This window comes from Cannabis sativa, chromosome 5, assembly GCF_029168945.1.
Source record: "Cannabis sativa cultivar Pink pepper isolate KNU-18-1 chromosome 5, ASM2916894v1, whole genome shotgun sequence".
In the NCBI taxonomy this organism is placed as follows: Eukaryota; Viridiplantae; Streptophyta; class Magnoliopsida; order Rosales; family Cannabaceae; genus Cannabis; species Cannabis sativa.
Window position 1 is genome coordinate 74,750,465 of NC_083605.1, and position 12,849 is coordinate 74,763,313.

Here is a 12,849-nt window from a genome sequence, read left to right on the forward strand (position 1 = left end):
ATCTCATCCTAAGAAATAAGACTTAGGCCATCATAATTAGCCATTACTTTCCATAAAAAAGCACGACACACCGCATTCACTTTGTGAAGTACTTTCGTAGACAAAATTATTATTGAATGGTGTTTTGAGTATTTTGAATATTTTTGTTATATAAATAAATTGAAATTCTATATATACACATTTTATCATATAGAAATTACACAATATATAGAAAAATTATAAGAGTTTACTTTTTTATTGCATAAATAAACAATACCATGAGGCTATAGGTTTTTTTTTTTTTTTACATTTATATGTGATTTTTTTTTTTCCATATTTTTGTAAAAAAAAGATAGAAATCTCATATTTTTAAAACAATAATAAGTTTTCGTCGAAAAAGTCACATGAGCTGGAAAAGTCACCGGTGCCAGAAAAGTCATTGAAAAAATTACACAATAGATAATATTTATATATATTTTGAAAATGTAGCCTTAATAAAAAATAAACAAAAAATAATTGACTGGTTTTACAAACTTTGGTCTCAAGAATGGTAGATGGGAAATGTAAAATTATGTACTAATGTTCTTGGTAAATGTAATATAATAAAGTAGAAAGTGATTTGATTTTTTTTTTATGAGAAATGTTAAAATTTTTATAAATATTTGTCTGAAATTATTTTATTGTTATTGGTGTAATTAAATATTAAGTCTCGTATAATTTAATTTAATAGCTATTATAAAATATTGCTAACTATATGCAAAGTGCATGTAAGCTAGATACACTAGTGTCTAAAAACAATGTTCATTTTCAGTATATGTACAAATAGAAAGAGAGGTAAATTAAAAAATTGAAGTGAAGTGAAGATATAGAGAAAATTGAACATAAGGAAGGAGGACTAGGAGTAGTAGTAGTAGTAGTGTGGTACAATACCAAATAATAATGACAAGTAAATAGAGAAATTAAATGAATGCATGATAAACAAGTGTGGGTGGAGAATTAGGTAGGTGGTGTGAATATCACCAACCAACCCCACAATATGGGACATAATAATAATAAAGGAAGTAACTCTAGTAACATTTTTTTTTCTTTTTATTTTGCAATATTAGTGAATAGTGATAAATAATTATATTGGTGAATAAGTTATTTAATATGTGTAATTATAATGAATACTTCTCATTATATTTAATTTTGGGATTATTTTATAAATACATAAAAATAATAAAAAATTTACAAAAATACAGTTATACAGAATTTTAAATATTTTTACGGTTTTTAATATTTTATTTACAGATAATACAATTTTTTAGGTTTTCATATTGTTTTGTTGTTAGTTTTTTACTATTTGCATATTATTTTTATGTTATTTTGATATTGTTTTCCTGTTATTTTCATATAGTGTTTTTATTGTATTTATAGAATACTTTAAAAATATAAATAAATAAATATAAAAATATAATTTTTTTACCAAAAATAATATTTTGTGTAAATTTTTCTTTACTTGTGCTAAAAATAGAGTTCAACAATCAATTTCATACATAAAAAAAGTACTAGTAAAGTTCGGAACCTTGAAAGTTCATTGTTCATAAAAAAAAATAATTAAATCAACATACAAAAATAATATTATTTGGAGAAATAATTTATGCGGATGATTCATTATAATTTTAGTGTAGACTATCTTAATTAATTATACACATATATCATTTAAAGGACAATACTTTAATCTTGTAATACTTTTAAACCCTCAAATTTATGTAGTTATTAATTAAATAGTATGAAAAATATAATGTCATTTTTTTAAAAACAATAAAAAAAATATAAACACTAGTATTGAAAAAAAAAAAAAAAAAAAAAGAACACACAACCTTCCTCTTCAAATAATAATAAGTGAGATTTTGTTGAGTTTTGATATGTTTTCTTTGTTTCTCATTATTTAATTTTGGTGATATGAGATCTCATGAAAATGCCACATATTAATTAATACCAATTTAGACATTCACTTCTTGTTCTTTTCTTTTTCTTTTTTTTTTTTAAAAAAAAAAATATTTTTTTAAAAAAGATATTATTATTACTCCTCCTACCTTTATTTATTTATTTATTTATTCATTATTATTATTATTATTATTATTATTATTATTATTATTATTATTATTATTATTATTATTATTATTATTATTATTATTATTATTATTATTATTTGTTGGAATGTTATGTAAATAGGATCTTATAATTTGATATTTTAATTTTGGAACATTATGGTATCATTGATAGTGAAAGTTATATAAGTTGAGATACCAATATTTATTGATATGACTTTTGAATTTTGAAACTCAATATCACAATCTCATTTCATTTGTACAAAAACGTGTTAGTGAAAAAAAAAATGAAAAAATTGACATTTTTGTCTTAATAACTATCTTTCTTTTTTCTTTTTGAGTACAAAATTATATATATCATTTTAATTATTGTTTTTTTTTAAAAAATAATACAAAAGTTATTGGAGTGGTTCTGCTTAAGTTTAAATGAAAAATAATGTAAAACAAGTGAATTTTGTATCAAGTCATGCTAGATACATGATGAAATGATATAAAAATGTTTATAGATATATTTTGAAAAAAAAAATGGAAAATAATAATAATAAATTGGTATGAGACGAAAAATTGTATGGAAAAAAACTTGATTCAACAAAATTTTTTATACCAAAAATTAATAATTAATTTTTTTCCTTTTTTTATTTTCTATATTTTCCTTACCTTATTCTTTTCTCACCAAAATTCAATTTCCAAACATTAAAAAAAAAAAAAACCTCTAAAACAAATTCCAAAATATTTTTCCTTAGTCTAAACAAAAACAACAAGCCTAAATACTTGAATTTCATAGGACTCCTTTTCTTTTTGGCTAACTATTATTTTTGTCTACTGAACTCTATTATATACTAAATTATGTCCTTCAAAATTTTTAAACCGTTAGAAAAATTTCTAGACTTATTGAGAATATTGGATTTAAGAGCTTTTGTTTAATTTTACTAACAAATGTCTGATGTGGATGAAAGTTTAGAGGCATGATTTAGTACATATTAAAGTTTGGAGATCTTGATTTGGTACATGAACAATCTCTATGTTAGTAAAACTGAACGGAATTAAATAGAAATCCTTGAATTTAACAATCTCAATAGTTCGAAGAAAATTTTTTAACGACCTAAAAAGTTTAGAAATATAATTTAGTACATATTAAAGTTCAGATGATACAAAACCTAATTAAATATTCATTTGTACAGAAAGAATAACATATTACAATGATGCAGTTTGGGGATTTAAACGTTAAATACCATTTTTGACCCTGTGTTTTGCAAAAGTTACCAATTGGACCCTCTGTTTTGTTAAATGACAAAATGGACACTGTATTTTCTAAAATGATACAAATAGGATCTTGAACTAATTTTTTGTCAAAATAAAATTTAATAATAATCCGATCTAAATATGTTATGATAAAATTATTTACATTTTCTTGTATCTCTTCGTATTATGAATTCTCTTCAAGTTGGTTATATTGAAAAAAAAAAAAGTTGTCTAAAATTAAGCTCATGGTCCTATTTTTACTATTTTAGAAAATACATGGTTCATTTTGATATTTAACAAAATAGAGGGTCCAATCTGTAACTTTTACAAAATACAAGGTCCAAAATAATATTTAAACTACTAAAAAAGTTGAGGACTTTAACTGCAACATTATGGGGGGAATAAATTGCTCTCTTTTCCAAAATATGTTTCCCAAATATTATTGGTGGGCCTTCATTGAATGAAGTTTCTTAGAGTTGGATTTATTAGATCACCTTCTTGTCCCTCTAAATTGGGCTATCATGGCCCAATGGGCAAGTACTCAAGAAAAAGAAAACATTGAATTTAATTGGGGTTTTTATAAAAATATTATATTTTGAGCAAAAGTTTACAATTTTACTGCTACATAGAAATTTTTACAAAAAATATTATTTTTTTATAAAACAACCGTAAAACAATAAAAAAGAATAATTAAAAACAACAATGCAATAATTAAAAAATAACAGTAGAATAACATTAAAAACTAAACACACTACATAATAATTTTGAAAAACATATAATATTTTGAAAAAAATATTCGCCTCACAATAAAAAAAAATGAGAAATTTTAATAAGTGGTGTAAAAATCCCAATTAATTAACAAGTCAATTATTAAAAAAAATAATAATTCAAAGTCCAATTTGACAATGCACTTAAAATCCATAGACAAATCATGAAAAAAAAAACTAGACACAAATACCAACTACTATATAAACATTATATATATATAGCCCTGTCATGTATGGAGTTTCAATTACAACACAATTATATTAAAAGAAACTTTAAATAAAGACATTCAAAAGAGAAGCAAACAACATAATTGAGTATTAAATTATGTAAGTTCTGCAAACGTAAGATTTAATACTTAATTACATCAATTAATACCGATATTATATTAGTCTATATTATTAGATAAAGAACAAAGACAAGAAGAAGTAACAAGTAAGTAACAAACTAGAAGTGAAAACCGAGTGGATGGCGGTGGCCGAGGAGTGTTGGAGCTTAGAAGCAGCGTCGGGGGAAGAAGCATTGACGGTGTAATTAGACAAAGTGTCACCGTCGAAGTACTTGAACGGATGATCGTCACCCGAAAACCCTTGTTTGTCACCAACATTGATGTGGAGCTTGTGACCAGCCTCACAATGCTTGCCCACACCACTATAGAAATAATAGTCACCAGTTTGGGTTAGGTTTAGGACTAAAGGCCCTTCATAGAAAGCTTTGGTGATATTGTTTTGGGTGCAATGTTCATAGTCATCTTTGCCTACCCATACCACATTGTTCCCACATGGCCTGGATGGGAAAACTGAAAATATTTCTCATCAGGACAAAAAATTAAATTAAATCATATCTACTAAAATTCAACTATTTTTTACCAACTCTAGCAACTTGTTTTCATGATATAATAAAAACTATTAGAATTGAAAATTAAGAATATTTATAGCGAAAATATTTAAGTTATTATATTTGTAGCACTTCAGTATTTAAATTTTTCTTTTTCGGTGGAAGAAACTAAATTATTGCATTTGTAATACTTAGTATTTAATATTTTTTTGTTATGCAGGTTTGGTCTTGGGTATAGGCGGGTTGGGCACCTAGTTCAGGAGCTAAAAAATCTCTCTTTTAAAATTACATATTTTTAATTTATTAATTTTGAAAAATACTACATTTAGTTTTAAATAAGAGTCTAAATATATATATATATATATATATATATTTTTTGTATGGTTCACTAAATTTTAGAGTCGGCTCTGTTATTATGTAACATTTAAGTTTGTTTGTTGAATGGGTATTTTTCCGCAAAATAAAATATAAGATTTTCTTTTTTCTTTTTAAGAATTTCATTTGGTAAGAACATTATTTTAAGTATAGTAATTTTTTTCTTTTCTATTAATTTGAAATATGAAATTATGAAGAAATAAAAGAGAATGAGATTGAAATGATGAAAAACTTATCAAGATGCTCATTGCTCCAACAATGAAATGATTTTTTTTTTTTTTTTTACTGAACCAACAATAAAATGATATTCATTATTATGTTTCTTGAAATTTTGAAATAAAATAGTGTATGACATACATCGATGAATCTTTTTTTTTCGAAGGCGAGAATAAATAAGAATAAATATGTTTTGGAATGAAATGAAAAGGGATAGTAAGAACTTACCAAGTCTATCACCAACTCCAAATGTTCTTGGCTTAGCCCATTCATCAAAAAATGTCAAATTTCGAGGCACACGCCACCCAAATCGTCCTCCAACAATATGAGTAAATCCCATTACACAATCCACCATCATTAAAACCAACAATAATCTTTTACATTCCATTTTCACCATTTTTTACCACCTTAAAACTTTTGTGTTGGAGGGAACAAATTCTTCTGTTAATTTCCCTTCAACACATTTGAAAAAAGAAAAAAAATAAAGTGTTTAATTTGTCTTAGAAAGAAAGAAAGAAAAATCGGATTAGTTTCGACAAATTTTTGTTTTGTTTTGTTTTTGGTATTTTAAGGGAATGAAAAAGTCAAAGAAATTCAAGTCTTATGATTGGGATGTTATGGTTTGAACATATTTTGAAAAGTGAGTTTTGGTTTGTATTTAGAGGAAAGGAGTGTTTTTAGAAATGAAAAAACAATATAAGATGATGAAAGTTGGGTGTCTTTTTTTTTTTTTTTTTTTTGCATGAAATGTGCATATAATTTAGGAATACCTTTAATTATGTGTTTCATCAATATTGGTTGTAAAATATGGTTTTATTTTCTAATTTTTTTAGTGTTATTTATTCATATTAGGAATGGTATTTGATCTGAGTTGGGATTTTAATCGATTCACAATTCTATTTAGAAAAAAGAAAAAGAAATAATTAGATATTATTACATGATGATAAGATTGTGAATTAGGCTGATTTTTTTTTTCTTTTAAATGCCACTTAAATTTAGCATTTGTAATTTTAGAATAATTTAATAAATAAGATTTTTGTTTATCGAATTATTATAATTACTGTATTGTCCCTCTAAATTTTTTGATTTTTTTGTTAAAATTACCTCGCAAACTATTCCGTAACTAAGTTTTAGTCCTTTTATTACTTACGTGGCTAATCAAATTTGGATGTGGAGTTTTTGGCGTTGATGTGGGAATGACACATCATTGCCACATGTATAATTCAAATAAATTTATAAAAACAAAGTTTATATAAAATTTAAAATTAAAAACTTAAAACAAAAAATTATAATTAAAATTTTATATCTAAAGTCTAAAAAAAAAATTGAATTAAAAACAAAAAAATTAAGCTTCCAACAAGTTTAGGGTAATTTATTTGGAAGAGAAGGATGAGTTGTATGTGTTCCATTTATGTTGATTGAATGTACTAGATTCTAGATCTAACATTCAACCAAAATAAATATATACTTTTTAATTTATTTACTATTGAATCTATAGAGTTAAGTGCTCATTCAAATTCATCATTCATGTCATGTTACATAAACTCATGCTTCATGCAAATCAATCCAATCTAACACATATAGTATAGTTACAAGGTTCATTTCATGCCAAGAAATTTAAATATACAAGTCAACATGGAATATCAAATGAGTATTGCTATTAGGCATCAGGCACCTTCTTGACATGTCGCGTTGCGATTGGCTAGCGATACTACTTAAAAGCTATTATATTAAATTATATGGGACCCAATACTTAGTTGGACTAATAGCGATATTGACACATAAAAGAGTGCTAGCCAACACTGGTGCCCCTTAGCATTTCTCATATCAAATACACCCAATATATGTAAATGCAATTTAATGAGCATGCCTACAAAGTGGGCCCAAACCACACAAATGAAAGGCCCTATTCATTAATGGGTTCTCAATGGAAGGTACAATTTCATAGTTTGGTGTATCTTATTAACTCTAAAGGCACCACAAGAAGCACGATTAGAAAGATTTGGTTTAGTTGCAAAGGCCAATAGTTGTAGTTGCCAAACTCTTACATGAAATTTATTGAATGATATTTAATTTTTGTGGCATTACCATTTACACCAACCCATTCTCAAGTTGTTAGCAAATTTGTCATAGATCTTTCATAACTATTTTGGCAAAGATGTTATTATGACTCCATATGTTGACTACTACTCAATGTTATCTCATCAAGTGGATTTTTATCATCTTTTAGGTCGATGATGAGCCTTTGATACTAGTGAACTCTTTGAATAACTATGAAAAAAAGGCATATAGCAAATTCTTTTTTGAATAAAGATAATAGTAGGATAGAAAAATAGATAAAATATAAATTTAAGTTCTCTTCAAAGAGTTATGGAAAAGAGTTTAGAAGAGCAATAAAGAATTTGTAATAATCTTAGTTTAACCAGATTTATGCATCTTTGATTTGGCTTAACCAATTTGGTTTTATCCATTTAAACGGTTGAATGATATTCCTTTTTCACCAAAAAAAATCAAAGAAAAACTTTTGTTAATTAATAATTGATTACACAAAATTTCAATTACAACACATATACTTTTCAAATTTATATTTTGTAAAAAGAAAATAAAATGAAGAATCGCGAGGGGAAGATGACTACATCGAAAAAAAAAACAATAAAATTTAATTTGAATTTTTATACTTTATTTAAGACAATAACAAAATTTGTACGGACAAAATTAAAGAATAATTACAGTTTATGCCGCTAAAAATAAACATTCAGTTTATGCCGCTTAACAACATAAAACTTTAGGTACTTATAACGCTATTTACTTTTATTTTTATTAGGGAATTTCTCATCTCGTTTCGACCCAATTATGAAATTCTTTGTCCTATTTTCGATAAAAAAATAAACAAAAATAGAGATTAAAATATTAAAGGGAGATAGGAAGCTGCTATCACTCCTTACGATTCCCCTAAAATTTATTAAGGAAAACGATGTGCTTTGCCGGTTGTTTGGGTAAAAGTAACTGAAAGTGGTCTTGACACTTCTTTTTTCCCGAGAACCAAACAATCCGCAAAAGAGAAAATAATTCATTAAAGATTTAAGCGAGGTTTTATCAAGAAGGCTCTAGAAAACGAAACCCTAATTCCGAAAATCCAATGGAACATTCTCCAGCTTCTGATGCTCAGCCCGTATGTGCTCAGGAAGCTCTTGATCTTCTCAATTGCGTTACTCAATCTCCTTACGATCAAGACAAATGCATCCGTCTTTTGAATTCTTTGCGAGACTGCGTTCTCACCAAGGTATTTTTCTTTTTTAATATTTGAATTCTCTGATTTGATTTTGGTAATTTGTGTTAATGGACAAAAGAATCGATTTTTAGTTTGTTAGGATTAGTGGGTTAGATTGTGAATTGTGTTGATTGTTTGCCCTTAATTGTTTCTTTATAAGATTTGATTAAATACCTAAATGGGGTTCTCCACAATGTTTTTGAATTGAGAATTATGGTGAAAAACACTGTTGAACAATTGAAATTGTGGCCTTTGAATTTGTATTAAAAGCTCAGCTTATTAGTTATCTTTGATTACATTTAACTTTAATCTGATGATGTTGAGATCTTAGTTTTGACTCAAAGATGTTCATTTCATAACACTATTCCGTATAGTTATAATATTATTTTTTGTAAATTTTTGAAAAATTTCTAATAATTTACTAATAGAATTCCTAATATTCCAATTTATTAAGTTTCACTTTAAACCAAAAAAATTGACCAAGAGATTTATAGGTTGGTGGTAGCACTCCTCCCACAGAAATCCATCTAATTGACATGAATCCCCATTGTTTGGTCAATTTTTTGTTGTATTTTATCACTATGCAATGAGTTTCTCTCATTTGGGGTTTTTTCTTCTCTTATTTTTGTGTGTAATGCAGAAAGTGAAGAAGTTTTCAATAGCTGATCAGGAAGCAAAGCCAAGTGACAAGAAAATTTGATTGAATTATGTATTGTTTTGGTAGAAAATACTTGGATGAATTGTGTTGATTGCTACATTTTATGAGAGTCTTCTTCTTCACTCTATACACTTTTGTAATTTGTATATCAAATTCAGACGCTAACCTTTCTTCATTATTGATTTGTTAAAAAAGATGTTACTTTACTATGATTGCATTTGCTACCACTTTTAAGGTTCAATAAAGATAACATTTCCTCCCTACTATTATTGTTTTCCCCTTCTTTCTTTTCGATGGGGTGTGATTGTTTTGCCAATGAAGGTAATTCCATGAATTTGCAAGGAAAATGAGCTTATTGTTACAATTAGTTATCACATTGCTAATGTTAAAAGATTGAAAGAAGCCATTGAATATGAAAGTTGGTATTGTCAAAATTCAAACTTGATCTTGTTTCAATGGAAGGTTTGATAGAAGCAAATGGAAATGACCCATTGAAAACAGATTGAGATGAAAAATGACAGTAAACCAAACAGAATAGAATCCTCAACAACACAATCAATAAATTGTCAAAATCAGAACACTAATTAGTATATAAATCCATAAATTTTGCCCCAATTTCATGACTAAATCACACAACATATAATCCAACCCCAATTCAAATAATCTCTCTTCAGTGAATTAGGTATGTCAATACCAAAGCCACCAACATCAACAGGCATGCAATCCCTTGATCTATCGTTGCCCCTGAAAAATCACCCAAAAAAAATAAAAATCAAATCTTTATTACAAACAGTACCCAATTTGATCAACCAATGAACCCTAGGAAGATTCAATGAGAGAGAAATCAACAATGCAATGCATCATCACATTTTTCAAGACCCATTTTTCTTTAACCCTAATTCGACATTAACCATGGCTGCATTGACATATATAATAAAAATTCAGAATTCAGATCTGTTAAAAAACAAGCTGAGAGAACTCACCGTCGCTGGTGGGAGCCGGAGCCGGAGCAGACGATTGAGCCGTAATAGTCAAAAACAGAGAAGCAACCCCCAAAACGAAGAACAAAACCCTGGAAATCTCCATTTTCAGTGAAAGACACACACAACACAAACTCTCTCTGCGACGAATCAAAAAAGGGTGGAAATCCTTCTTAACCTCCGTACAATGGGCTCCGGAGAGCCCCCGCGCAGAGAGAGAGAGAGTTTTGTTTTCTGAAACTACGGCTATGGAGGTTGAAGAAGAGAGAGAGGAGTGTTTGTTATATGGGCCGGGCTTTTGAAGAGAGAGAAAACCGGTAAAGCCGGTAAAATGGGTTGGGGAGAGGTGTGGGCCCATTAGGCCCATGACATGTGACAGAATGAGGTGGACTGAGGCATGGTTTGACCCAGCTTTTTTTTCTAATTTTAACAGTGTGTCTACTCTCTCTTATATCCACTCAATATTTATCCCAAACTTCCTTATTTGGCGCCATATTCTACGGCTCCCATTCTGCCACGTGTACCTCATCTCTTTTTCCTTTTTTTGAAATGAAAAAAAAAAAAAAAAAAAGAGAAACCAAGTGGTAGTTCATCCTTATAATTTTTAAAAAATTCTAAAAAATTTATAGTGTCGAAAATAAGTTTAAAATTTTTTAAACATGCGTGGTAAATTAAAATATTAAGAATTTTGTTTTTGATACTATAAACTATTCAAAAACTTTCAGGAGATAGGAGATGATATTGTAACTATAATAAACATTGTTATGAAAAAAAAAAAAAATCGATATGTGATTTCAAATGTGAAAATTGACTAAAAGGTTGTAATATAAAATTGTAATTAGTATATAATCAAATAAATGAGGTAATGTATAATATATTTTAGGCAGATAAACAAAATTCTGAAATGACCTCTACAACTACATTTAAGAATTTAACTAATTTAATATTATAGACATACCATGTTACAATTTCATGTCAATGTACTTCATATAGTGTTTGCATGGTGGTATTTAAGCCACATTTACATGCACACTGAAATTTGTCAAACTCAAATACTAAAATTTACAAAATACCAACTCTTAATTTAATCCATGCATCATGGTCGCCCATAGAGGTATTCATCCGATCCAATCCGCAATATTTTGCTCATAGTACATCTGATCCGCACTAAGTGCGGATTTTATATTTTGAATCCAATCCAATTCGTGTATTAATTCAAATTCAATCTAATTCAATCCGCATATATATATAAATTAAATCGATTATTTTGGATTAATTATCTTTTAATATTAAATTATTTAATATTTATTAAAAAAATATATATTATCACATAAATAATAATAAAGTAAAGAAAATTATTATTATGTATCCTACAATAAATTAAAATAAATAAAACAAAAAATAAAAAAGTCAAAACCAAAAAAAAAAAAATTATATGTATAAAAAATATTTAATTTTATTTTAAATTATATTTTCTTATAAATAAAAATAGAATATACAATTGATTTACTGTGTTTTTAAATATATTTATACCAGACATGCATCAGATCTTTAAGTTACCATATTTATAACATCAAAATATTAATTGTATAGATATTTTTTTTTGAAATATGTATAAATATGTGTGGATTGGATGAGATCGATTACTTTTACATTTTAATCAACATCTAATCCGCACAAGTACGAATTTTAAAAATTTCAATTCAATCCAATCCGTACAAGTGCGGATATCCGCACAATTATTTTGGTATTCGCAAAATTTCTAATAGTTTACAGGATCGAAAACAGAGTTCCTACCAATCTACTATGTGTGTTCAAAAAACTTCAAACCTATTTTTCGGCATGGTAAACTATTCGAAAATTTTCAAAAATTTATAAGAATGATGTTGTAACTATAACAACAATGTCATGAAAAAAATATTCTATCATATGTTTTCGAGCACAAAGATTAATTAAGAAGTCGTAATAGAAGGTTGACAGCAACATTTCCCAATTGTATCGATTATAAAAATAAAAAAAATAAAAGAAGTAAGAAAATATTAGAAGAATAGACTTAGCATCTGAATCCAAATAAAAAGAACATAAAACAAAAATGTAAAAGGAGTTTTCTTAGTAGTGTAAGGGATTTAGGTGAATTTTATTAAGTGGGTATTTGTTTTAGCATTTAATATTTTAATTTAAAAATCATAAGAACGAGCACCAAGCTAAATTTTAGCAATATATTACTAATTTATCGGTTTTTTTTTAATTAAATTTTGGCACAAGTCTAGTACTCACCACAAATCTTATGGTCCAAGTTAACAAAAAAATCATGTATATATATTAATCTCAAGAAAAAAAAAACAATTTAAAATTGACCCTTCATTTTTTGATTATTGTTTTCTTTTGTTCACCCCAAAATTATAAACGTGAAGCAAATTAATTTCTGCAGTT

The 12,849-nt window shown here is 26.7% G+C and overlaps 2 protein-coding genes and 1 long non-coding RNA gene across 3 annotated transcripts; 1 reads left to right on the top strand and 2 right to left on the bottom strand.

Moving 5' to 3' along the window:
• Nucleotides 1–4,374: 4,374 nt before the first annotated feature.
• On the bottom strand, nt 4,375–6,268 carry LOC115718122 (umecyanin-like). The gene is made up of 2 exons (XM_030647082.2): nt 5,736–6,268; nt 4,375–4,878 (listed from the first exon to the last, which is right to left on the bottom strand). Exons 1-2 carry the CDS (start codon nt 5,902–5,904, stop codon nt 4,481–4,483), a joined length of 567 nt encoding a protein of 188 aa, XP_030502942.2. The 5' UTR covers nt 5,905–6,268; the 3' UTR covers nt 4,375–4,480.
• A 2,032-nt stretch (nt 6,269–8,300) lies between these two features.
• LOC115716173 (uncharacterized) lies at nt 8,301–9,699 on the top strand. The gene is made up of 2 exons (XR_004011530.2): nt 8,301–8,790; nt 9,419–9,699. It is a non-coding gene; the product is annotated as an uncharacterized LOC115716173 (long non-coding RNA).
• Nucleotides 9,700–9,938: 239 nt separating this feature from the next.
• Nucleotides 9,939–10,783, bottom strand: LOC115716172 (uncharacterized). The gene is made up of 2 exons (XM_030644920.2): nt 10,420–10,783; nt 9,939–10,180 (listed from the first exon to the last, which is right to left on the bottom strand). Exons 1-2 carry the CDS (start codon nt 10,781–10,783, stop codon nt 10,107–10,109), a joined length of 438 nt encoding a protein of 145 aa, XP_030500780.2. The 3' UTR covers nt 9,939–10,106.
• Between the last annotated feature and the right edge of the window lie 2,066 nt (nt 10,784–12,849).

What these genes read in the sequence shown, in the direction of transcription:
- LOC115718122 (XM_030647082.2), bottom strand. Translation starts at nt 5,904, where the DNA reads ATGGTGAAAATGGAATGTAAAAGATTATTGTTGGTTTTAATGATGGTG. An exon ending in TGGAGTTGGTGATAGACTTG is followed by an intron (nt 4,879 to 5,735) that starts GTAAGTTCTTAC and finishes AAATATTTTCAG; the next exon opens with TTTTCCCATCCAGGCCATGT.
- LOC115716172 (XM_030644920.2), bottom strand. Translation starts at nt 10,783, where the DNA reads ATGGGCCTAATGGGCCCACACCTCTCCCCAACCCATTTTACCGGCTTT. An exon ending in TCCGGCTCCCACCAGCGACG is followed by an intron (nt 10,181 to 10,419) that starts GTGAGTTCTCTC and finishes GTGATTTTTCAG; the next exon opens with GGGCAACGATAGATCAAGGG.